A 27,369-nucleotide genomic window follows, 5' to 3' on the forward strand; every position below is an offset into this window, starting at 1 on the left:
TTGACGGGGGCGGGCTGTGACGTCACGAGGGGCGGAGCAGGGACGTAACGATGCTCCGGCCCCTGTATTGCCCGTCATTACATGCAGAGCGATCTCGCTCTGCGCAGTAATGTTAGCGGGGTGCTGCAGGAGCGATCCCCGGGGCCCCCAGCAGCGGGACCCCGGCGATCTGACATCTTATCCCCTATCCTTTGGATAAGGGATAAGATGTCTAGGGGCGGAGTACCCCTTTAAGGGGTTAATAAATCTGGGCCACTTTAATTAGCATATGTCACAACATAAACCTACCTTTAAATTGAACATGGCTAAAGTACATGAAGTTTGTAGTCCCATCAATGGAAGTTAATCCAGATTTAGTATTTGTTGGGAGTTTAGCATCCAGAAATTCATTGATTAATTTGATAGCCTTTGGAGAATCTTTGAAGTCTACAGCCTTTACATAAAAGTTTTCAGCAGTTGGGATTAATCCATGAACAAACTTTTCTGACAATGGAACATTTGAGACAAATATGCACACAGTTCTCAGTGTATTGATATTTGATTCTCTAGAAAAGAGAAAATTGTCAATTTTTTTGAGCTTTGGGATTACTTTTAAGCCATTTACTTTGAAAGTGCAGTTTGGAATTAATGATGGGTCTTGAAATCCCAAAAAGGCCTGTAGACTGCTAGAAGTGTTCCCAGATGCTCCATGGTAAAATGACACCATTGTTCTAAATAAATCAGTGTAGGGTATAAGGATGTTGTCCATTTTATTCAGTTTCCACCATTGAGCAACGGCTCGGAAGCCAAAATCACTAATGAGTGATATCAGGTATGTTTCAGGAGTCCCAAGATCACTTGCTTCCTGATTTGTTTGGAGTTTAAAGTCAGTTTCTTCAGCATTGTTTTTAGATTCAATAGCTGTAGGAAAGAACATCTTCTCAGTGCTATGGTCCTGTGATTGGATTTTTTCACATTCGCTCTTGGTATATGTCAGTAAATTGAATGGATGGACGTACACACGGTTGCATGTTGATAAACTAATAAATGCAGTCAAGCATAGCATTATATTTTGGTAGTGCATTGTTAAAAGCCAACCTGGAAAAAAAATCCACAAGTTTATCAGAATAAATATTTATCCTTCTAATTTATAAATATATTGAATATTACAGTATATAATAAAATAATTATAACTTAATTAGTAGGAGGACAGACTGTCCTGATGAACTGTCACAAAGACTGTGATCGTCTAGCAGTGTGTTGTTTTCCTGGCGCTCAAGTTCGGCACATTGCAGATCTGGTTGAGAAGACCTAGCGTTCATGGTGCACCAATGACGAAGTAAGGGGTAGGTAGAGTGTTCCTAAAAATTTTTTCAGGGACTTAGGCAGTAAGGTAAAGGAAGGACCTCCAAAATAATATTTTCTGAAATATTACCTTTCCCATGGGTTACACCAGAGAGCCAACAGTAGATTAGGGAGGTAAACAGGTGGCTCAGAAACTGGTGTAGGAAGGAAGGGTTTGAGTTCATAGAGAACTTGGCTGAGTCTGTGGGATATAGGCTTTACAGCAACAGGCTTCACCTAAATGGGGAGGGTAAAGCTGTGCTCGGCGAGAAGTTGCCCAGAAAGGTGAAATGTTTAAACTACGGACTGGGGGAGAGGGAAACTACAATATGAAATAGGAAGATAGTGTAGATGGAGAGTTGGGGATAAGTAATAAAACTAGGGGTGGAGTGGTGGGAGGGATTCTGTCTTAGGCTAAATAGAAGATTTTTAAGCGCATTCTGTGAATTTGTGATTGACATACACCATAAATGACACATGGGAATAAATGTGTTATAAGTAGAAGAAAACCAATGTGGTTATCCAAAACAACTAGGGATATAATAACTGATATACTGAAACAAGAAGGTAGTAGGGAGGTTTTAAAAATACTAAGAAGAGGAATAAACTGTAAAAAAAAAAAAAGTCAAAATTGTAACAGAAAAAACAATTACCATAGAAAGTAAAAAGAACCCAAAAATATTCTTCACCTACATAAATAGTAAAAATAAATTAATTTGGAAATGCGGACCCCCTAAGAGGTAATCTGGGTGGAAGGTGGAGGAGAATAAGAAGATGAATCTACTAAATGCCTTCTTCTCTACTGTAATTACACATTAAAGGGGTATCCGGCCCTTAGACATCTCATCCCCTTATCCAAAGGATAGGGGATAAGATGTCTGATTGCAGGGGTCCCGCCGCTGGAACCCTCCCACGATCGCTACCCCCCCAACCCCCCAATAGACATGTGTGGTGACCCAGTACAGAATCGCATGTTCTTCTGTACTCCTGCCCATCCTGTGTGGCAGACGCTGCTCAATGTCCTTCATGGGTCTCCTCTCCTCAGAACTCTCTACAATGCACCCAATAATGTATTGGCATATAAGAGTTTTGTATTTGTATTGTCTATGCATGTGTTGCCTTAACCTTTTAAGGACTCAGGGCGTACCTGTACGCCCTGAGCCCGGTCCCGGTGTTTAAAACGGGGTCACACTGTGACCCCGCATCACACCGGGTTGGTCCCGGCTGCTAGTCATGGCCAGGACCCTGGGCTAATAGTGCGCGGCACCGATCGTTGTGCCGCGTGCTATTAACCCTTCAGATGTGGCGATCAAAGTTGACCGCCGCGTCTGAAAGTGAAAGTAAACTCTTCCTGGCAGTATATCCCAATAAGCCTATTGACAGGGTCTCACCAGGTTAACCCAACCATCTAGCTGTAACACAGTCCCTACCTGCGGTGCACAGCAGGCCCACAAGGTCTGGGACTCCCCAGTGCCTCACACTGGGGAGTCTGATTATAAACAACCACATATATAAGTGGGTTGTGTATATTATGAGAGTGAGCCTATAAATAACCTTGAGTGCTAACCAGCCAGTTGATGACTCCTAGGCCGTTCTATATAGAGCATAGGGACTTCAGTAGAGTTGTGTTTTTAAATACATTTATTTCCTCACCTTATCTATTAAAGTAATCACAATAAAAGTTAGGTTTTAATATTTGTGACACGTCTTATAGAGTTTTTTTTCGGTTGACCCCTAGGGGCCATCTCTTCTGAGTATGGAAATACCCCATGTGTGGACGTCAAGTGCACTACGGGCGCACTGCAATGCTTAGAAGAGAAGGAGTCACATTTGGCTTTTGGAAAGCAAATTTAGCTGAAATGGTTTTTGGGGGGCATGTCGCATTTAGGAAGCCCCAATGGTGCCAGAACAGTAAAAAAAACAAAAAAACAATATGGCATACTATTTTCTGCAAAAGTTGGACGTGAAAATGAAAAATTAGATTTTTTTCACTAATATGCTGGTGTTACCTAAATGGGGAGGGTAAAGCTGTGCTCGGCGAGAAGTTGCCCAGAAAGGTGAAATGTTTAAACTACGGACTGGGGGAGAGGGAAACTACAATATGAAATAGGAAGATAGTGTAGATGGAGAGTTGGGGATAAGTAATAAAACTAGGGGTGGAGTGGTTTTTTTCACTAATATGCTGGTGTTACCCCAAATTTTTCATTTTCAATTTTTTTCAATTTTTCATTTTCTCAAGGGGGCTTTGTAAATGTGCATGGCCCCTGACTTCCATTCCAACCAAATTCTCACTCCATAAGCTCAATGGCACTCCTTTTCTGAGCATTGTAGTTTGCCTGCAGAGCACTTTACATCCACATATGGAGTATTTCCATACTCAGAAGAAATGGGGCTAAAAATTTTGGGAGGCTTTTTTTGAAACTACACCCCTCACAGAATTTAATAAAGGGTGCAGTGAGCATTTACACCCCTTTGGCGTTTGACAGATCTTTGGAACAGTGGGCTGTGTAAATTAAAAATTTAATTTTTCATTTTCACGGACCACTGTTCCAAATATCTGTCAGACAAATGTGTAAATGCTCACTGCCTCCCTTATTAAATTCTGTGAGGGGTGTAGTTTCCAAAATGAGGTCACATGTGGGGTTCACCACTGTTCTGGCACTATAGGGGCTTTGTAAACACACATGGCCATTTCTGACACATTCTCTCTCCAAAAGCCCAATGGTGCTCCTTCTCTTCTGAGCATTGTAGTTTGCCCGCAGAGCACTGTACATCCACATATGTGGTATGTTCTTACTCAGAAGAAATGGGGCTACAAATTTTGGGGGTCTTTTTTCCTATTTTCTCCCTTGTGAAAATGAAAAATGTAGGGTAACACCAGCATTTTAGAGAATTTTTTTTTTTTCGCATCCTATTTTAACGAAAATTCGTCAAACACCTGAGGGGTGTTAAGGCTCACTATAATCCTTGTTACATTCCGTGAGGAGTGCAGTTTCCACTATGGGGTCACATGTGGGTATTTATTGTAAAATCAGCCACCCCTGTGTAAATTACCAATTTAGACCTCAAATGTACATGGTGCGCTCTCACTTCTGAGCCACATATGGGGTAGTTCACTTTACGCCCACATATGGGGTAGTTCCGTACTCGGGAGAAATTGCGTTACAAATTTTGGAAGTCTTTTTTTCCTTTTCCCCCTTGTGAAAATTTAAAGTATGGACCGACACCAGCATGTTAGTGTAAAAAATTTAAAAAATTACACTAACATTCTGGTGTAGACCCCAACTTTACCTTTTCATAAGGGGTAAGAGGAGAAAAAGACCCCCAAAATTTGTAACAAAATTTCTCCTGAGTACGGAAATACCCCATATGTGGCACTAAACTGTTGCCTTGAAATATGACAGGGCTCCAAAGCGAGAGAGCGCCATGCGCATTTGAGGCCTATTTTGGGGCTTTGCATCCACCACCAAAATACCTTACAGTAGTTTTCTCCAAACAGGGTGTCTCCAGCTGTTGCAAAACTTCCAGCATGCCTTGACAGTTAGTGGCTGTCCGGCAATACTGGGAGTTGTTGTTTTTCAACAGCTGGAGGCTCCGTTTTGGAAACAGTGCCATACAAGACCCTTTTTTTTTTTTTTTTTTTAATGGGGGGGGGGGTGAACTGTGTAAGGGTGTGTTTATGTGGTGTTTTACTTTTTATTTTGTGTAGTGTTTTTAGGGTACATTCACATGGGCGGGGGTTTACAGGGAGTTTGAGCTGCGGTGGAAAATTTGTTGCATCTCAAACTTGCCGCAGAAAACTCGCTGTAAACCCCTGCCCGTATGAATGTGGCCTGTACATTCACATGGGGGGGGTGACAAACCTCCAGCTGTTGCAAAACTACAACTCCCAGCATGCACACAGACCATACATGCTGGGAGTTGTAGTTATGCAACGGCTGGAGGCACATTGGTTGTGCAACACAGTGTTTATTAATTAACTCAATGTTTCACAATCAGTGTGCCTCCAGCTGTGACATGTGACCAAGTATTATCGATAAATCTCCAGCCGTTTGGAAGTTATGCAGTAACATATATTTCCCATAGACTTGTATGGGACTTTAAACAAAACCCTGCCCCTGGCAAATGGGGGTGAGTAAGGGTTAAATCGCCTATCCTATGTTTGTTGTTGACATATAAGTAACATGTTGCCAAGTTTCATGTTAATATCTTTAGCCGTTTGGAAGTTTTTGTGGAACATACATACACACACACACACGCGCACACACAGAGTTTTATATATATAGATAAAACAGAACCCAAGACTGACCCCTGTGGTACCCCACTAGTAACAGTCACCCAATCAGAATAAGTACCATTAATAACCACCTTCTGTTTCCTATCACTGAGCCAGTTACTTACCCACTTACACACACTCTCCCACAGCCCCATCCTTCTCATTTTATGCACCAATCTTTTATGTGGCACCGTATTAAATGCTTTGGAAAAATCCAGATATACGACATGCAGCGATTGCCCCTGGTCCAGTCGGGAGCTCACCTCCTCATAAAAGCTGATCAGGTTAGTTTGAGAGGACCGATCCCTCATAAAGCCATGCTTATATGGAGTCATACATTTATTTTTATCGAGATACTCCAAAATAGCATCTCTTAGAAAACCCTCAAACAATTTACATACAACCAAGGTTAAACTAACAGGCCTATAATTCCCGGCATCACCTTTTGACCCCTTTTTAAATATTGGCACCACATTTGTCATGCACCAGTCCTGGGGAACAGTCCCTGTCACTATAGAGTCCCTGAATATTAAAAATAGGGGTCTGTCACATTACTTAATTCCTTTAGAACATGGGGGTGAATGCCATCTGGACCTGGTGATTTGTCTATTTTGATTTTTTGTATGCGGCACTGTACTTCTTCCTGGGTTAGACAGGTGACCTCTACTGGGGAGTTTATCTTATCTCGCTGTATTTCATTTTCCTCGGTGAAGAAAAATATGTTTAATATATTAGTTTTTTCCTGATCTCCGTTTATAATTTTTTCTTTATCGTTTTTCTAAGGGCCAACACTTTCATTTTTAACCTTTTTGCTATTTATATAGTTAACTTGTTGGGGACGGAGGGCATACCTGTACCTGTATGCCCTGCGCGTCTTATCACTTAAGGACTGAGGGCGTACCTGTACGCCCTGCGCATTTCCGATCACCACAGCTCGCCGTGCGGTGATCGGAACGGGATGCCTGCTGAAATCATTCAGCAGACATCCCGTGCCAATGCCCAGTGGGGTCCTGAGACCCCCCCATGTCGACGATCGCCGCAAATTGCCGGTGAATTCACACCGGTGATTTGCGGCGATTCCGTGTCATACCAGTTTTCGGTGACCCTGATAATAAGGGGGATCCCCCTGAAGGGATAGGAGTTAGGTGGCAGGGGTGCCACCCCTCGTATCACTGCTATTGGTGGGTCAGAAGCGACCAACCAATAGCAGATCGGGGGCGGGGAGGTTAAAGTTTGGTTCCCCAGCTCTGTCCACCCACGGTAATCTGGGCAGAGCAGGGGAACCGTAGGTGACCAGTGCCAGAGGTCACTTACCATCGGTGGCAGCGGGCGACGATCGGCGGTGGCAGTGGGTGGTGATGACGTGCGGTTGCTCCCTGGTACACACTACGGAAGCCAGTCCAGGTGTTGCAAAACTAAAACTCCCAGCATGCCCAGACAGCTGTTTGCTGTTTGGGCATGCGCGGATTTGTAGTTTTGCAACAGCTGGAGGGCTGCAGTTTGGAGAGCACTGTGCAGTGGTCTCTAAACTGTGGCCCTTCAGACCTTGCAAAACTACAACTCCCAGCATGCCCACACAGCAGTTTGCAGTCTGAGCATGCTGGGATTTGTAGTTTTGCAACATCTGAAGGGCCACAGTTTGGAAATCACTGCACAGTGATCTCCAAACTGCAGCCCTCCAGCTGTTTCAAAATGACAAATCCCAGCATGCCTAAACAGCTGTCTCGGCATGCTGGGAGTTGTAGTTGTGTACCTCCAGCTGTTGCATAACTACATCTCCCAGCATGCCTTTCGGCGATCAGTACATGCTGGGAGTTGTAGTTTTGCAACAGCTGGAGGCACACTGGTTGGAAAATACTGAGTTTGGAAAACGTTCAATTAGGTTCTGTTACCTACCAGTGTGCCTCCAGCTGTTGCAAAAGTACAACTCCCTGCATGCACGGTCTGTCAGTGTATGCTGGGATTTGTAGTTTTGCAACATCTGAAGGGCCACAGTTTGGATATCACTGTTCAGTGGTTTCTAAACTGTGGCCCTTCAGATCTTGCAAAACTACAACTCCCAGCATGCCCAAACAGCTGTCTCGGCATGCTGGGAGTTGTAGTTGCGTACCTCCAGCTGTTGCATAACTACATCTCCCAGCATGCCTTTCGGCGATCAGTACATGCTGGGAGTTGTAGTTTTACAACAGCTGGAGGCACACCGTTTGGAAAATACTGAGGTTGGAAAACATTCAGTTAGGTTCTGTTACCTACCAGTGTGCCTCTTGCTGTTGCAAAAGTACAACTCCCTGCATGCACGGTCTGTCAGTGTATGCTGACATTTTGTAGCTTTGCAACAGCTGGAGGCACACTGGTTGGTTGGAAAACCTTCAGTTAGGTTCTGTTACCTCAGTATTTTCCAGAGTGCCTCCAGCTGTTGCAAAAGTACAACTCCCAGCATGCACGGTCTGTCAGTACATGCTAGGAGTTGTCGTTTTGAAACAGCTGGAGGTCCCCCCCCCTCCATGTGAATGCACAGGGTATATTCACATGGGTAGGTTTACATTGAGTTTCCTGCTTCAAGTTAGAGCTGCGGCAAATTTTCTGTCACAGCGCAATCTCCTAGCAGGAAACTCACCGTAAACCGCCGCCAGTGCGAATGTATCTTAAAAATACTACACTATACTAACACATAATAAAAGGTAAAGCACTACATATACAACCCCTTACACTGCCCCCCCCCCCCCCCCCAGAAATAAAAATGAAAAACTTATCATACGGCAGTGTTTCCAAAACGGAGCACCCAGCTGTTGCAAAACAACAACTCCCAGCATTTCCGGACAGCCACTGACTGTCCAGGCATGCTAGGAGTTAAGCAACAGCTGGAGGCACCCTGTTTGGGAATCACTGGCATAGACTACCCCTATATCCACCCCTATGCAATCCGCAATTTAGTCCTCACATGCATATGGCGCTCTCTCACTTTGAAGCCCTGTAGTATTTCAAGGAAACGGTTTAGGGCCACATCTGGTGTATTTCCGTACTCGAGAGCAATTGTGTTAGAAATGTTGGGGGTCTTTTTCTCCTTTTACCCCTTATGAAAAGGAAAAGTTGGGGTCTACATCAGCCTGTTAGTGTAAAAAAATTAAAATTTTTACATGCTGGTGTTGCCCCATACTTTTTATTTTCACAAGAGGTAAAAGGAAAAAGACCCCCAAAATTTGTAACGCAATTTCTCCTGAGTACGGAAATACCCAATATGTGGGTGTAAAATGCTCTGCGGGCGCACAACAGGGCTCAGGAGTGAGAGCGCACTATGTACATTAGAGGCCTAATTTGGTGATTTGCACAGGGGTGGCTGATTTTACAGCGGTTCTGACAAAAACGCAAAAAAAATAAATACCCACGTGTGACCCCATTTTGGAAACTACACCCCCTCACAGAACATAACAAGGGGTATAGTGAGCCTTGACACCCCACAGGTGTATGACGAATTTTTGTTAAAGTTGGATGGGAAAATGAAGAAAACTATTTTATTTTTTCACTAAAATTATGGTGTTACACTAAATTTTTCATTTTCATAAGGGAAAATAGGAAAAAAGCCCCACAAAATTTGTAACCCCATTTCTTCTGAGTAAGAAAATACCCCATATGTGGATGTAAAGTGCTCTGCGGTTGCACTACAATGCTCAGAAGAGAAGGAGCGCCATTGGAATTTTGGAGAGAAAAATTGTCCGGAATTGAAGGCCACGTGTGTTTACAAAGCCCCCATAGTGCCAGAACACTTTTTTTTTTTTTTTTTTTCATTTACACATCCGACTTTAACAAAAAGGCTCACTGTACCCCTTGTTACGTTCCTTGAGGGGTGTAGTTTCCAAAATAGTATGTCATATGTATTTTTTTTATTTTTTATTTTTTTATTTTTTTTTTAAGTTCTGGCACCATAGGGGCTTCCTAAATGCGACATGCCCCCCAAAAACCATTTCAGCAACATTTCCACTGGTAACAAGACCTTGCTCTGAATATAACAAGCCTCAATGTGAAGAAGCAAGGACTCAGTATCTCAGGTATAAATCTTCTTTATTACAAAAACATACTGGAGGATACGTACAGGTATGGGGATGTAGCGGGGAGAGATAAGGGAGGTTATGAAGCAATGGTATCTGACAGCCGTTTCGTACCCATAATGCACTTCTTCAGACCACCTCGTATGAACTTACTCACAGGTGCAATTTAAAAAGCTCTTGGGAGGAGACAGGTAGGGGAAGGTGCCCATAGAAACAAAACTGTGCCTTCTAAAAAAACATAGAACTGAGAACACCTTATATATTTATTACTGGTAAAAAAAAAAAAAATGTGAATATAGTTAATACAAAAAATAGGTATATGTAAGAAACATACTATGCTACAGAAAAGAGCTATAATCTCATCTTAGAATCCATCTGATTTCTGTTTGCCGCAACTGCTTGCTTCTATCTCCACCGTTCTTCGATGGTCTTATTCTTTCAAGGCCTGCAAATCTTAGGACACCTTTATGACATTTATGTATGTGCTTGATCAGACGAGGTACAGCAGGAGGCTCGGAGCATGAAAGGATCCTTAGACAGAGAGAAGCCGAATGAATCATGTGCACTGAAGCACTCGTGATCCTGGGCTTGATTGACGGAAACGACTTAACTGTATTTTTAGTACTTACATCCTGAACGACTAACTATCCTTCTTTTAACAATTTCTTAGTGATTTTTATTTTTTTGTATACTGATCTTTTTTGCACAGAAATTGGCCCTCCTACCTTGGATACATCATCCTAGAGTTCCCGTTAAAGGTTTTTTACAGGATTGGCAGCCTAACTACCTACCTACATACCTGGCTACTTAACTACATACCTGGCTACCTATCTACCTACATACCTGGCTAGCTACTTAGCTAGATACCTGGATATCTAAATACCTAATTGCATACCTACCTACATACATACCTGGCTACCTAACTACCTAGCTAACTACCTACATGCCTGGCTACCTACCCACCTGACTAGTTACCTACCTACATACCGATTAGAAAAGACGCCTGAAAGTCCCTAGATGTAACTGTAATAACTTGTATGGTGTATATGTCCAGTACACAGATAGCATCTTCTGATATATGGTCTTGTATATAATCACTTATATGATATACAGATCCTGTGTACAGCTGGTATCTACCGCCAAACAGTCCTGTATATAATCACTTATATGGTATACAGATCCTGTGTACAGCTGGTATCTACCGCCAAACAGTCCTGTATATAATCACTTAAATGGTATACAGATCCTGTGTTCAGCTGGTATCTACCACTATATCGGAACTTTATGGGGGAATACTGGTCTGTGTATAGTGGTTTTAATCTGGTATTATCCAGTTGTGGTGGCATATATTTCCTCCTTGTATACCGGTATTATTGGTCATGGAAAATTATCTTACCTACGTTAACATGTTTTATTTACATATAGTTTTATTTTATTTTGTGTAGGGGTGGGGCATGAGGGATTTGGGTAGGATAGGGATGTAACAGAGGTGTGGTCAGGGGCGGAGTATCGCAGGGGGCCCTTGCTTTATTTGATTAAATAAAGTTGATACTTTGTGATGCATCCCAAAGAATTTTCTACATTTACTGTATATTTGGACACTGTTTTTTCCGTCTTTGTGTACCGCATGGCCAGTCCGGGCTATTATTCCCATCATGGCTAATAATTAAGTTGTTTATAGTAGATGTTTGCAGTGGCGCTGCCCTTTCTTTCCTCTAATGCCTTTTATGTTTATAGTTGTTATACTTGTTATTTATACAGGTTGTTTATAATAAACGCTGGACACCCCCAGGTGTCCAGCAAAGGTTTACTGTTGTTTGGCATATTATTTATAAGCCAAGGATTTATAGATATGTCAAAATATATGTCAAGTACATACGGACAGTACTCCCAAGCAAAATTACAAAGTTGGGCAATGATTCCAGGGTGTCATTGTCAGAAATGGCAACCGTAGTGAATACTGGTCTCTGTAACAGCCAAGATAACAGTTGGGGTAGTAGAGGGGATGGTAATGCAGGTAGGCCAAGATAGCTAGTGGTTGTAGGGGATTCTGTAATCAGAAAAGCAGATAGAACCGAATGGCAACTGAATAGTTTGCCATCACCCTGGTACAAGGGTTTGGCATGTGGTGGAAACGGGTGGATAAATAACTGGGTGGGCTTGTGAGGACTTTAATTTCATGGTCACTGTGGGAACCAATAAGAGAATACATGTCAGGAAAATCCCTAAGAAAGACGAGATGACAAGATTACTTACTAAAGAGGAAAACCTACAAGGTTGAATTCCCATGTGCACTTCAGAAATTATTTGTATGTCTTAACCCCTTAAGGACGCAGGACGTAAATGTACGTCCTGGTGAGGTGGTACTTAACGCACCGGGACGTACATTTACGTCCTGTGCATAACCGCGAGCATCGGAGCGATGCCCGTGTCATGCGCGGTTGATCCCGGCTGCTGATCGCAGCCAGGGACCCGCCGGCAATGGCCGACGCCCGCGATCTCGCGGGCGTCCGCCATTAACCCCTCAGGTGCCGGGATCAATACAGATCCCGGCATCTGCGGCAGTGCGCGATTTGAATGAATGATCGGATCGCCCGCAGCGCTGCTGCGGGGATCCGATCATTCAGAACGCCGCACGGAGGTCCCCTCACCTTCCTCCTTCCGGCTCCCGGCATCTTCAGCTCTGGTCTGAGATCGAGCAGACCAGAGCAGAAGATGACCGATAACACTGATCTGTTCTATGTCCTATACATAGAACAGATCAGTATTAGCAAACATGGTATTGCTATGAATAGTCCCCTATGGGGACTATTCAAGTGTAAAAAAAAGTTAAAAAATGTAAAATTAAAAGTTTAAAAAAAGTGAAAAATCCCCTCCCCCAATAAAAAAGTTAAACGTCAGTTTTTTTTCCTATTTTACCCCCAAAAAGCGTAAAAAATTAATTTAATAGACATATTTGGTATCGCCGCGTGCGTAAATGTCCGAACTATTAAAATAAAATGTTAATGATCTGGTACGGTGAAAGGCGTGAACGTAAAAAAAAAAGTCCAAAATTGCTACTTTTGTAATACATTTTATTTAAAAAAAATTATAAAAAATGTATTAAGTTTGTTATATGCAAATGTGGTATAAAAGTACAGATCATGGCGCAAAAAATGAGCCCTCATACCGCTGCTTATACGGAAAAATAAAAGTTATAGGTCATCAAAATAAAGGGATTATAAACGTACTAATTTGGTTAAAAAGTTTGTGATTTTTTTTAAGCACAACAATAATATAAAAGTATGTAATAATGAGTATCATTTTAATCGTATTGACCTTCAGAATAAAGAACACACGTCATTTTTACCATAAATTGTACGGCGTGAAAACAAAATCTTCCAAAATTAGCAAAATTGCGTTTTTCTTTTTAATTTCCCCACAAAAATTGTGTTTTTTGGTTGCGCCATACATTTTGATATAATAAGTGATGTCATTACAAAGGACAACTGGTCATGCAAAAAACAAGCCCTCATACTAGTCTGGCGATGAAAATATAAAAGAGTTATGATTTTTAGAAGGCGAGAAGGAAAAAACGTAGTCCTTAAGGCCAAAATGGGCTGAGTCCTTAAGGGGTTAAAGGACATCTGCAGCGCTCATACATAAAAAAAAAAAAGTTTACCTCATCTGATAGCTCTTTCAAAGACCTGTCCAACAACACCTCATTTGGCCCAGCCATTCTCTTGTAATTGCCACCAATAAGCAGCCATGTCATAAAGACTACATTTCCCATGACTCCCTGCGCCAGCTTCCTGTTAGCTGCTGCTCTCCCTAGGAGACTACTGAGATACAATATAGGTGTTGATGAACTACAACCCCCAGGAGACTACTGAGATACAATAGAGGTGTTGGTGAACTACAACTCCCAGGAGACTACGGAGATACAATATAGGTGTTGGTGAACTACAACTCCCAGGAGACTACTAAGATACAATATAGGTGTTGGTGAACTACAACTCCCAGGAGACTAGTGAGATACAATGTAGGTGTTGGTGAACTAAAACTCCCAGGAGACTACTAAGATACAATAGAGGTGTTTGTGAACTACAACTCCCAGGAGACTATTGAGATACAATATAGGTATTGGTGAACTACAACTCCCAGGAGAATACTGAGATACAATAGAGGTGTTGATGAACTACAACTCCCAGGAGACTACTGAGATACAATAGAGGTGTTGGTGAACTACAACCCCCATGAGACTACAGAGGCAGCATGCTGGTGTTATACCACAGACTGAAGACTCCTGAATGACACATGCTGGGAGTTGTAGTCCCTTTTGTGTGTTTATGCCAGTGTATCCCAACCAGGGCTGAGTTATATTAGTGTGCTGTGTATAACTCTGCACAGGCTGTATATATAATATATACACACACAGTGTGTTGTGTATAACGCTGTGTGTGTGTGTGTATATATTATATATACAGCCTGTGCAGAGTTATACACAGCACACTAATATAACTCAGCCCTGGTTGGGATACACTGGCATAAACACACAAAAGGGACTACAACTCCCAGCATGTGTCATTCAGGAGTCTTCAGTCTGTGGTATAACACCAGCATGCTGCCTCTGTAGTCTCATGGGGGTTGTAGTTCATCAATCCCTCTATTGTATCTCAGTAGTCTCCTGGGAGTTGTAGATCACCCACACCTCTATTGTATCTTAGTAGTCTCCTGGGAGTTGTAGTTCACCAACACCTATATTGTATCTTAGTAGTCTCCTGGGAGTTGTAGTTCACCAACACCTATATTGTATCTTAGTAGTCTCCTAGGGGTTGTAGTTCACCAACACCTATATTGTATCTCAATAGTCTCCTGGGAGTTGTAGTTCACCAACACCTCTATTGTATCTCTGTAGTCTCCTGGGAGTTGTAGTTCACCAACACCTATATTGTATCTCAGTAGTCTCCTGGGAGTTGTAGTTCACCAACACCTCTATTGTATCTCAGTAGTCTCCTGGGAGTTGTAGTTCACCAACACCTCTATTGTATCTCAGTAGTCTCCTGGGAATTGTAGTTCACCAACACCTCTATTGTATCTCTGTAGTCTCCTGGGGATTGTAGTTCACCAACACCTCTATTGTATCTCAGTAGTCTCCTGGGGATTGTAGTTCACCAACACCTCTATTGTATCTCAGTAGTCTCCTGGGGGTTGTAGTCCATACACCAGTGTTTCCCAACCAGGGTGCCTCCAGATGTTGCAAAACTACTACTCCCAGCATTCCCTGGTTGGGAAACACTGGCATACACACACATAACAGGGACTACAACTCCCAGCATGTGTCATCCAGGAGTCCCCCCCCCCCCCCTCCTCACAAAAAGAAATCATCCCCAGTATGATATTTATTCCCCTGCAGTCTGTCTCTTTCACACACAGAAATCCTCAGCCCCGTGCAGTGCAGTCTGTCCTCCTCACACATCATTATGTAGGTGAAGGAGCTCTGCACGGACATCCTCTCTCCCCTCCCCCGCTCTGTGTTTTCCCCGTGCAAACTTGCAGCCTCCCCGTGGTAGATGAGGTCCTGGGGAGACAGAGCAGGGGAAGGGGGAGGGGATGGAGCTATGTACGGGGGATGGAGCTGTGTACCGAGTTGTGTGCGGGGGATGGAGCTGTGTACAGAGCTGTATACGACCCCGCTCTCCCCCTGCTTCTTGTGTAATGTAAGAGCGGGGGGTGTGAAGTGAGATTTCCGAACCCAAGGGGCGTGGCTTATGTCCAGCAGACGTGCGTTCTCAGCCTCTGCCCTCGCTCCTCCCCGCTCTAGCTTCGGAAAACTTCGCAGGGGAAGTGAAGCAATCCCCCGGCGCATTATGGGCATTTGTGACGTAGCGTCGAGCAAGATGGCGGCTCTATAGAGAATAATAGGTCGACGCTACGTGCGTTAGGGGACCAGGAGATGACTTCCGATGGCGGCATAGCGGAGAAACGGGACCAGCCAGGTAATGGATCCCATTCAGAAACCTTTATAACTTGTGTTATTATTACATTTGGGCCCTAATTTGCTAGCGCTGCAGTTGTCCTTAAAGGACAAGGGTCAGGGTTTTTTGACCATTGGGCTAACTTTATGCAAGCTGTTTTCTGCAGATTATTTGCACTGGCATGATGCTAGGGGAGATAATCCTAGACTTAAACTTTGCAAAATTGTGGTGTTCTTTTCAATTTCACCACAAATATATAATTTTTTTTGGCTTCTTTATAGATTGTGTGGTAAAATTAGTGATTTCATTACAAAGTACAATTGGTCCTGCAAACAACAAATCCTCATATGGGTCCCTAGATGGAAAATGGAGTTTTTGATTTTAAAGGGGTACTCCACCCCTAGACATCTTATGCCCTATCCAAAGGATAGGGGATAAGATGTCTGATCGCGGGGGGTCCCGCCGCTGGGGACCCCCGCAATATAGCATGCGGCACCCACCTGTTTCTGCTCCAGAAGCGCTGGAGGGTCTGGGTCCCGACCACGGGAATGGACGTTTGTGACGTCACCTTAACCTCTTAAGGATGCAGGGCGTATGGATACGCCCTGCATTTCGAGTCCTTAAGGACGCAGGGCGTATCCATACGCCCGTGGGAATTCCGGTCCCCACCGCTAGCCGGTTGGGGACCGGAGCCGGATGCCTGCTGAAATAATTCAGCAGGCATCCCGGCATATCGCCCAGGGGGGTCATTATGCCCCCCCATGTCGGCGATGGACAATTCAGTCCAGCGATCTGCGGCGATTCCGGGTCAATCGGGTCTCCGGTGAGCCAGAGCCAGCAGGGGGGAGGTGGCACTGGTGCCACCTCACAATCGCCCTGATTCGTCGGCCGGTTTACCGGCCAACCAATCAGGGCGCCTACTGCGGGTGTCACTCCCGCACCCGCTCCGCCCCTCTTCCGGAGGACGTGAGCGGGTGCGGGAAGAAGACCCCGGGTGCTGGGGACCCCGATCCCCGGCGTCCCTGTTGGGATCGGGGCCCCAGGAGCGACGGCCGCGGCGAGGGACTGTCCTGCAACGGAGCAGCAGCAGGAGGTGAGTGACAGCCTCCTGCTGTTGCTTAGCAACAGCTCCCAGCATGCAAAAAGGGCATGCTGGGAGCTGTAGTTATGCGACAGCAGGAGGCAGACCACCACAACTCCCAGCATTCCCTTATGGGCATGCTGGGACTTAAGGTTTTGCAACAGCTGGAGGCATATTTTTTCTATGGAAAAGTGTACCTTCAGCTGTTGTATAACTACAACTCCCAGCTTGCACAAACAGCTAAAGTGCATGCTGGGAGTTGTAGTGGTGCATCTGCTGGTTGCATAACTACAACTCCCAGCATGCCCATTGGCTGTCAGTGACTGCTGAGAGTTGTAGTTTTGCAACAGCTGAATGCACACTGGTTGTGAAACTCAGTTTTTTTTTTACCTAACTCAGTGTTTCACGACCGGTGTGCCTCCAGCTGTTGCAAACTACAACTCCCATCAGTCACCTTACACCATGCACCGTACATGCTAGGTTGTAGTTTTGCAACAGCTGGAGGCACACTGAGTTTGTGATCTTACTCAGTGTTTCAAAACCAGTGATACATAACCAGTGTGCCTACAGCTGTTGCAAAATTAAAACTCTCAGCATGTACAGTCTGTCAGCGCATGCTGGGAGTTGTAGTTTTGCAACAGTTAGATGTCCCCCCCCCCTCCATGTGAATGTACAGGGTACACTCACATGTGCGGAGGTTTACAGCAAGTATCGGGCTGCAAGTTTGAGCTGCGGCAGCTCAAACTGCCAGCGAGAAACTACTGTGAACCCCCGCCCGTGCGACTGTACCATAAAAACACTACACTACACTAACACAAAATAAAATAAAAAGTAAAAAACACTACATATACACATACCCCTACACAGCCCCCCTCCCCTCCCCAATAAAAATGAAAAACGTCTGGTACGCCACGGTTTCCAAAACGGAGCCTCCAACTGTTGCAAAACAACTACTCCCAGTATTACCAGACAGCCACTGACTGTCCAGGTATGCTGGGAGTTTTACAACAGCTGGAGGCACCCTGTTTGGGAATCACTGGCGTAGAATTCCCCTATGTCCACCCCTATGCAATCCCTAATTTAGGCCTCAAATGCGCATGGCGCTCTCACTTTAGTGCCCTGTCGTATTTCAAGGCAACAGTTTAGGGTCACATATGGGGTATCGCCGCACGCGGGAGAAATTGTGTTACAAATTTTGGGGGGTATTTTCTGCTTTTACCCTTTTTAAAAATGTAAAAAAAATTTTTTTTTTTACATATGCAAAAGTCGTGAATCACCTGTGGGGTATTAAGGTTTACTTTACCCCTTGTTATGTTCCCTGAGGTGTCTAGTTTCCAAAATGGTATGCCATGTGTTTTTTTTTTTTTTGCTGTTCTGGCACCATAGGGGCTTCCTAAATGTGACATTCCCCCCAAAAACCATTTGTCGCTCCTTCCCTTCTGAGCCCTCTACTGCGCCCGCCGAACAATTAACATAGACATATGAGGTATGTGCTTACTCGAGAAAAATTGGGTTTCAAATAAAAGTAAAAATTTTCTCCTTTTTACCCCTTGCAAAAATTCAAAAATTGGGTCTACAAGAACATGCGAGTGTAAAAAATGAAGATTTAGAATTTTCTCCTTCACATTGCTGCTATTCCTGTGAAACCCCTAAAGGGTTAAAACGCTTACTGAATGTCATTTTGAATACTTTGGGGGGTGCAGTTTTTATAATGGGGTAATTTATGGGGTATTTCTAATATGAAGACCCTTCAAATCCACTTCAAACCTGAACTGGTCACTGAAAAAAAAGAGTTTCAAAATTTTGTGAAAAATTGGAAAATTGCTGCTGAACTTTGAAGCCCTCTGGTGTCTTCCAAAAGTAAAAACGTCAATTTTATGATGAAAGCATAAAGTAGACATATTATATATGTGAATAATTTTTTTTTTTTGGAATATCCATTTTCCTTACAAGCAGAGAGCTTCAAAGTTCGAAAAATGCAAATTTTTTAAATTTTTCATCAAATTTGGGGATTTTTCACCAAGAAAGGATGCAAGTTACCACAAAATTTTACCACTATGTTAAAGTAGAATATGTCACGAAAAAACAGTCTCGGAATCAGAATGATAACTAAAAGCATTCCAGAGTTATTAATGTTTAAAGTGACAGTGGTCAGATTTGCAAAAAATGGCCGAGTCCTTAAGGTGAAAAAGGGCTCAGTCCTTAAGGGGTTAAAGGGGTACTCCAGTGAAAACCTTTTTTCTTTTAAATCAACTGGTGGCAGAAAGTTAAACATATTTGTAAATTACTTCTATTAAAAAATCTTAATCCTTCCTGTACTTTTTAGCTGCTGAATACTACAGAGGAAATTCTTTTCTTTTTGGAATGCTCTCTGATGACATCACGACCACAGTTCTCTCTACTGACGTTATTATAATAATAATAACGCTTTATTTATTGTTGTCCTTAGTGGGATTTGAACCCAAGTCCCCCAGCACTGCAAGGCAGCAGTGCTAACCACTGAGCCACCATGCTGCCCTTAGCATACATCTGCTATGCATGGTTGCTAAAATGGACAGAGATGTCAGCAGAGAGCACTGTGTTTGTGATGTCATCAGTGATCCAAAAAGAAAGGAATTTCCTCTGTAGCATTCAGCAGCTAATAAGTACTGGAAGGATTAAGATTTTTTAATAGAAGTAATTTACAAATATGTTTAACTTTCTGCCACCAGCTGATTTAAAAGAACCCCTTTAAGGACCAGGCCAATTTCCACTGTAGGACCAGAGCATTTTTTGCACATCTGACCACTTTAACTTTAATTAAGCATTCTGATTCCGAGATTGTTTTTTCGTGACATATTCTACTTTAGGTTAGTGGTAAATTTTTGTCGATACTTGCATCATTTCATGGTGAAAAATTCCAAAATTTGATGAAAAAATTGAAAATTTTGCATTTTTCTAACTTTGAAGCTCTCTGCTTGTAAGGAAAATGAATATTACAAAAAAATTATATCTTGATTCACATATACAATATGTCTACTTTATATTTGCATCATAAAGAGGACATGTTTTTACTTTTGAAAGACATCAGAGGGCTTTAAAGTATAGCAGCAATTTTCCAATTTTTCACAAAATTTTCAAAAGCTAAATTTTTCAGGGACCAGTTCAGTTTTGAATTGGATTTGATGGGCCTTCTTATTAGAAATACCCCACAAATGACCCCATTATAAAAACTGCACCCCCCAAAGTATTCAAAATGACATTCAGTAAGTGTGTTAACCCTTTAAGTGTTTCACAGGAATAGCAGCAAAGTGAAGGAGAAAATTCTAAATCTTCATTTTTTACACTCGCATGTTCTTGAAGACCCAGTTTTTGAATTTTTACAAGGGGTAAAAGGAGAGAAATCCTCCTAAAATTTGTAACTCAATTTTTCTCGAGTAAGGAAATGCCTCATGTGTATGTCAAGTGTTCGGCGGGCGCAGTAGAGGGCTCAGAAGTGAAGGAGCGACAATGGGATTTTGGAGAGTGAGTTTTTCTGAAATGTCCCATTTAGGAAGCCCCTATGGTGCCAGGACAGCAAAAAAATCCCACATGGCATACTATTTTGGAAACTACACCCCTCAAGGAACGTAACAAGGGGTCCACTGAGCCTTAACACCCCACAGGTGTTTGACGACTTCTCGTTAAAGTTGGATGTGTAAATGATTTTTTTTTTTAACTAAAATGCTGGTTTTTCCCAAAATTTAACATTTTTAAAAGGGGTAATAGTAGAAAATGCCCCCCAAAATGTGTAACCCCATCTCTTCTGAGTATGAAAATACCTCATGTGTGGGCATCAAGTGCACTGCGGGCGCACTACAATGCTCAGAATAGAAGGAGTCACATTTGGCTTTTGGAAAGCACATTTTGCTGAAATGGATTTTGGGAGGCATGTCCCATTTAGGAAGCCCCTACGGTGCCAGAACAAAAAAAAAAAACACATGGCCTACTATTTTGGAAACTACAGCCCTCAAGGAACGTAACAAGGGGTTCACTGAGCCTTAACACCCTACAGGTGTTTGACGACTTTGGATATGGAAATACTCAGAAGAGAACGAGTCACATTTAAAAATTTTGCTGAAATGGGGGGGGGGGGGGGGGGGCAGGTCGCATTTAGGAAGCCCCTATGGTGCCAGGACAGCAAAAAAAGAAAAACAACCCACATGGCATACTATTTCGGAAACTGCATCCTTCAAGGAACATTACAAGGGGTACAGTGAGTCTTAACACCCCACAGGTGTTTGATAAATATTCATGAAGAGGGATGTGAAAATGAAAAATTTGATTTTTCTACACTAAAATGCTGGGGTTACCCCAAATTTTTCATTTTCACAAGTGGTAAAAGGAGAAAATGTCACCGTAAGTTTGTAAATACATTTCTTTGGAGTAAGGACATACCTCATGTCTGGGTGTAAACAGCTTGCACACTGGTCTCAGAGGAGCAGGTCGCATTCAGGGGCCTTTAGCTTCTGCGTTGCGGCCTAGGGAGCCAGAACAGTGGGACCCACCCTCAAGGGGCATTACATGGGGTAAATAACTGGAATACACTAAATAACTAAAATGGGGTACAGTGGGACATAAAATTATAAAACAGATTATGTTCCCAGAATGATGACCCAGAGCATAGCCAAAACTAAAAAATATGCCCACCCCAAACCCTATGCTCTGAATCATCATTCTGGGAATGTGATGTGTGTGGCCGTCCTTAACCTGTTGCCTCAAATGCGCACCCCGCTCAGGTGGAGAGAGAGCGCTGCACATTTGAGGCAACAAAAAAAGTCCCGATGATAGTGACTCAGTGACCAATGACCCAGAGAAAAAAAAGACCCCCAGCAGTCTTATCAGTTTTTTATTTTGATGAGTTTTTTTGGGCAATTTAGTGGATTTATGGTGTTAAAATTTGGAATGTACTCTGGACTTGGTACATTGGGGTCAAATTATGGAAAATTTTAATGAAAAGGGAAAATTTTGTACTGCATGGAGGTGTGATACTCCCTGAAGCAGTTTTTAATGCAGAGGCCCGGATGATCGGGGCAAGTGTCACATTGAGTAGTGATATCCTTCCGTATCCCCCTTCTGTTACACACTCTGCATTTTTTCTGGGATTGTCCCTTCTTTCCAGTGTGGGGGACCTCACCTGGAAAGTGTTGGCCTGGGACGATCCTGGCACCTATAACTCCAGTTTCTTGGGAAGTCCGGCCTGATCTTTCCCGGTCGCCAAAGATCAGGACCTTTAGGACTTCTGTTGCCAGCGTACTGGGACAGTACAAAAGCGTTGTACATGGCAACCTGTACCAAGTAGACCGCAACTTTTTTGTACCATACCCGTGTTTTCCACATGGCCATGTATGGCTTGAGGACTTGATCAGAAAGATCAACTTCCCCCATATACCAATTGTAGTCCAGAATACAATCGGGCTTTGGGGACCGGTGTTGTGGTACCTCGCACAGGGACCGGTTAGCTGCTGTTACCATGAATAGTGGTCAGCATAAGGACATCCCTCTTATCCTTTACCTGACCAGCAACAGGTTTTCATGGGTAAGGGCACGGGACTCACCCTTGGGCATAGGTGTCTGGATCAAATTTAGAGGGAGGCCTCTCTGGTTTTTCCACATGGTCCCACAAGCGGACGTGGATCTGGCGGCAAGGGATGTGAACAGAGGGATGCTGGTATAAAAGTTGTCCACGTACACGTGGTAACCCTTATCCAGCAATGGGTGCACAAGCTCCCAAACGATTTTCCCACTAACACCCAGAATGGGGGAACAATCTGGGGGTTCAATACGGGAATCTCGTCCCTCATACACTCTAAACTTGTAAGAGTACCCACAGGTACTCTCACAAAGTTTATAGAGCTATAGAGCTGGTGGCATTTCCGAATGGCCTCGAACCGCCTCTGTGCCATGACCATACTGTAAAGCGGGGTCTGGTAGAAGATGTCCCCGCTCCAGTATTGTCTGACACTTGGTTTTTTGACCAGGCCCATATGCAGCAAGAGGCCCCAAAATGTCCTCATTTCTGGTGCATCAATGGCGTACCATTCATTGGGCGTGGCCAAAACAGAATCTGGGTGGTGGGCGATGAACTGCTGGGCGTACAGATTCGTCTGCTCCACCATGTGATTTACATAACTGTCACTGAAAAAATAACTGAAATAGTCAATTTCAGTGAATCCAGAATTGTCAGTCCGGATTCTGGATTCGCCAACAAACTCCGGAACCCGTGGCTGATAAGCCTCTGGGGGTCTCCAGACAGGTTCACCGGAAGGAGGCTCCGGTAAACTTGTCTGGGGGGTTGGACTCCTAGTACCAGCAGCATCACCACTCGTACTAGTGCCGGCCACTGGGCCACTATCATGGGGGGTGCGTGGCCTCGCCTTGCGGCGTCTACGCCGCCGTACAGGTGACTCATCATCAGTACTAGATGATGAGGAGGACGATGAAGAACACAGGAATGTAGGATCTTCATCGTCCTCACTGACAGATTCGGAGTCAGAGGCAAGAAAAGCGTATGCCTCCGCTGCCGAAAATGCCTGGCGAGTCATAACCTTTTTTCTACGGTGGTGGCGGGGGTTGTGGGGGTGTGTGTGTGTGGGGGTGAGTATGTAGTGTGTGTGATTGGTGTAACTGTATGGGGGGGGAAGCGCTGCGGCCCAAAAAAAAAAAAAATGGGGGGCCAAATGCAGTGCCCTGAACCCCTAATAGGGCGCTGGTCACACTAAAAAAAATTGTGGTGGACCCTTTAGGTCCTATTAGGGGGGGGGGGGGGTATTAAACTTTTTTTTACACTTTTACACTTTTTTTTTTTTTAACCCTACCTGTCCCTGGGGCTGTATTCTCTCCTTGCTCTAACAAGGGGTCTTCTTCTGTGAGGGGCTCCGATCTTCACAAAGGGGGGGTCCCTGGCTCCTTCTCGCAGCTCTGCCCGCTGAATGAACTCAGGAGGCAAGCAGAGCCGCGAGAAGGGGCCGTTAACCCCTCACCTGCCTGCTGCTATTGGCTGATCGTCCAGCCAATAGCAGCGATCCTGGGGGGGGGCGGGGGTGATGAAATCGCCACCTCCTCATAGATGCAGTGGGTGATAGGGGGTGTATCCTACACCCCCGATCGCCATGTATCTCCGGGTCAGTGGGTCACACGTGATGCATGAATTTTCGTGATGCATGAATTTTCGTCGATCGCCTACATGGGGGGGGGGGGGGGGTTCTGATGACCCCCCCTGGGCATTGGCGCGGGGTGCCTGCTGATTGATATCAGCAGTCACCCCGATCTGGTCCCCGCCCGGCACGCGGCGGGGACCAAAATTCCCACGGGCGTACAGGTACGCCCTTGGTCCTTAAGTACCAGGGAGCAAAGGCGTATCTGTACGCCCTTGGTCCTTTAAAGGGGTACTCCGGTGGTCAACGTGTTTTTCCGTTTTTGACTTACCCTATTTGTTTTGTTTCATTTCTATTCTTGTTGTGTAGTTACACTGGTGTAACATTATGTGTATGCTGAATAAGCTAGAACAGTGTTTCCCAACCAGTGTACCTCCAGCTGATGCAAATCTACAACTCCCATCATGCCCAAAGCAACAGCTGGATGCACACTGGTTTGTAAACACTAGCATACACACACACACAAGGGACTACAACTCCCAGCATGTGTCATTCAGGAGTCCCTCCCCCCCCCTCCCCCTTCACATATAGGGGGAGATTTATCAAAACCTGTGCAGAGGAAAACTTGCCCAGTTGCCCATAGCAACCAATCAGCTTACTGCTTTCATTTTTATGAAGGCCTGTGAAAAATGAAAGAAGCAATCTTATTGGTTGCTATGGGCAACTGGGCAAGTTTTCCTCTGCACAGGTTTTGATAAATCTCCCCCATAGAGATCATTCCCAGTATGAGATTTATTCCCCTGCAGTCCATACATCCCCAGCCCGTGCACCTTGTCATCCTCCCCTTCAGATAACACTTATCTTCTCTGTGAGGTCCTTCTCCTGTGCAGACCTGTCTCCTTAGAATACAGAGCAGGGGGGAGGGGAAGTGAGGAGCTGTGTACTCAGCTGGATTAGATGAGGGGGCGTGGCTTATTCCTCTCATGCAGACAGAGAGAAAAAAAAGCTGTGACATTTTGTCCACAACAGACTCAGAACTGTGGACAACAGTAAAAGAAAACCATCTGAACTACAGAACTTCCTGCCCGACAAACAGGTAAGAAAAACACACACATGCTGCCAAAACATATAATACGTGTATATTGCAAAAAAACAAAATTTACAAAGAATATGCCATATAGTCAAAAAAATTAACCACCGGAGTACCCCTTTAAGGGGTTAAAAGGCCAGGAGGAAAAAAAATTGAAAAATCGCTGCATCATTAAGGGGTTAAACTAGAGATGTGGAGTGAGGACAAAGCAGATAACAAAGATAGGTTAGAGAGGGGTTAGAATATAGTGGTGAAGAAGTGGTCTGGGAGGGATAAGAGAAATGGATAAGGGGGAAGCATATGTAAATTAACTCTTGTGTGGTGGAATTGCGAGCATCCCTGCTTCTGTCCCTTCTTCAACCTTATTCCCGCGAAATAGCTCATTTGTATATTAGCAATGGGGGCTCTAGCTCACTAACAGGACCATCAATTGGGGTGGGTAAAACATTTTGTTTTATTCATGTTAATTCACACTGTTACCCTGTATATGAGGTTTAGTGTGTGTGAACAAGCTGTCATATTCCCTTTGAATTCCCTTTAAATAAATCACATTACTAATATTGAGTGTGTAAAGCTATATGGCAGCTTACTTCACAAATGCCAAAGTTATAGCCAGCAAAATAAAAGGTTTGGGTGTCCTCTATCTGTGGGGTATCTGAGAACTTCAGTCCAGGTGTTTTCCCCTAAGGATACACCAAATGATTTTTTTTACAGAGCAAAAAAATTGAAAAAATATATATAGCAAAGAGATGGTCGACTGGTTCTCTAGGACTGCTGTGCACTATATGGATGGTATGTGGTGTGAGTTGTGTGGGCTTATGTAGTAGTGCAGCTATGGGACTGTGTGAATGATGGATGTAAGTGGTATGTAAGTGAGGTGTGGATTCTGATGGGATGATGTTATGTATGTATGTGGTGGTGTATGATTAGGAGATGGGGATGTACAGATCAATGGATATAGGTATGGGAATGGAAGGTTCAGCAGGAAAGAAATAAGGTTAGGTGTGAGACTACTAGGCTCTGCTTATTGGATGGAATATGTCGTACTTATTGTAGGCCCCAAAAATGAATCCCTATGTTTAAAAGAATAATACCATGATGTCGGCCATTTTGTGTGTAATCTAAGTAGGCCACAATTCTGAAGTTTCATCTCTACAAAAGTGCCAGTCTAAGAGAAGAATACTTCTTATCTCCTTAGATATTTATGGCTGTTTAGATAAGACAGATAAGAGGGCTAGTTAGCCAGTCTTGTGAATGTTATTCTGACTAACAATTAATTACCCCTTTGTCCAGACACAGAGATTCACACGTCTATGTGAAAGAGACCTCCATGGTATTCTTATCTCTCCAATAAATTTGGATGTCTAGGTAGGCCCCAAGATGTCTATGAGAATCCATATTTCAAAATTAATCCCTTAATTTTTAATTATGGCTCCATACGTCAAGTATGGAATGTGGGTTTAAGACCAGTTATTGACAGTTAACCCTTAATGGTAATGATGCTAATTGCTTATGCAATAGCATCCCCCTAGGGTATGGGTAGTTGACATTACACTGACAGGAAAGGCATTATGGGTGATATGCTCAATACATTCTGGGTATTATAGTGATGTCATGGTCATTACCATATGTACACGTCCAACCTACATTCATTGGGGAATTCTAATTTAGGGAGGTGTGTCTAACAAATTAAAAAGTCTGGTAAACCAGATGTTAGGGACTGTAGCGCAAGAACAAAAAGGCACAAAGGAAGAGAGGCAAGGGAAAAAGAAAGACAAAGAACTCTCTCCCACAAACAGGAAAGATGTCCAACAAGGTGGAAAAGCCATGTAAGATCCCAGCAAGATCACACGGTACCAGACCAATGGCTATTAATGATGATGAGATGGACCATTCAGCATTCCTAAGAGCCAAAGCGTGGTTCTTATATAGACTTGGTAAGAGACACAAAAATGGTATTCCATTTAATTAAGACCAATTTGGATAATGTGGATGGAATTATACCATTTAGATTGGTGAATAAATTAATTAAATAAAATAATTAATTACAGTGACCCCTCGACATATGATAATTTCAACATATGATGGCCTCTCAGAGCCCATCATATGTTGAAGGCAGCATCGACATATGATGCTGCTGTGTGTCGGGGCCATCGTACAAACAGCTATCTGACAGCGCTGACAACTTCAGCAACTGACAGTTGTTTAATGTCCCCGTGTGCCCCTTTCTGCCTCCTGTTACTCACATGCTGTCCTGCTAACTCACGCAGGCTTCCACGTGCAGCTATAGCCAATAGCCTGCAGCATCTTGCTGCAGGCATCCAATGAGCTGCTGGCTGCCCTCCCCTTCCTTTCCTATAGAGCTGTAGTCGGCAGGATCGTAATGGAGGACATTCTGTCTCCCCTGAAGGTATTTAAAGAACTGTACAGTACTGTATGCGATGTCACACATCACATACAATACACACTATACACCCCATA

At 43.7% G+C, this 27,369-nt stretch overlaps 1 protein-coding gene across 1 annotated transcript in view; it reads right to left on the bottom strand.

Annotated features, from left to right (window-relative positions):
- The window catches only part of AGT (angiotensinogen), a 181,274-nt gene that overhangs the window by 107,498 nt on the left and 46,407 nt on the right, over window positions 1-27,369 (bottom strand). The window contains exon 2 of the mRNA XM_056566968.1: window positions 289-1,077. Within this exon, the coding sequence (XP_056422943.1) occupies window positions 289-1,063 (775 nt within the window). The 5' untranslated portion in view covers window positions 1,064-1,077. The remainder of the gene's footprint in view (window positions 1-288; window positions 1,078-27,369) is intronic.

Source organism: Hyla sarda, chromosome 3, assembly GCF_029499605.1.
Source record: "Hyla sarda isolate aHylSar1 chromosome 3, aHylSar1.hap1, whole genome shotgun sequence".
Classification (NCBI taxonomy): domain Eukaryota; kingdom Metazoa; phylum Chordata; class Amphibia; order Anura; family Hylidae; genus Hyla; species Hyla sarda.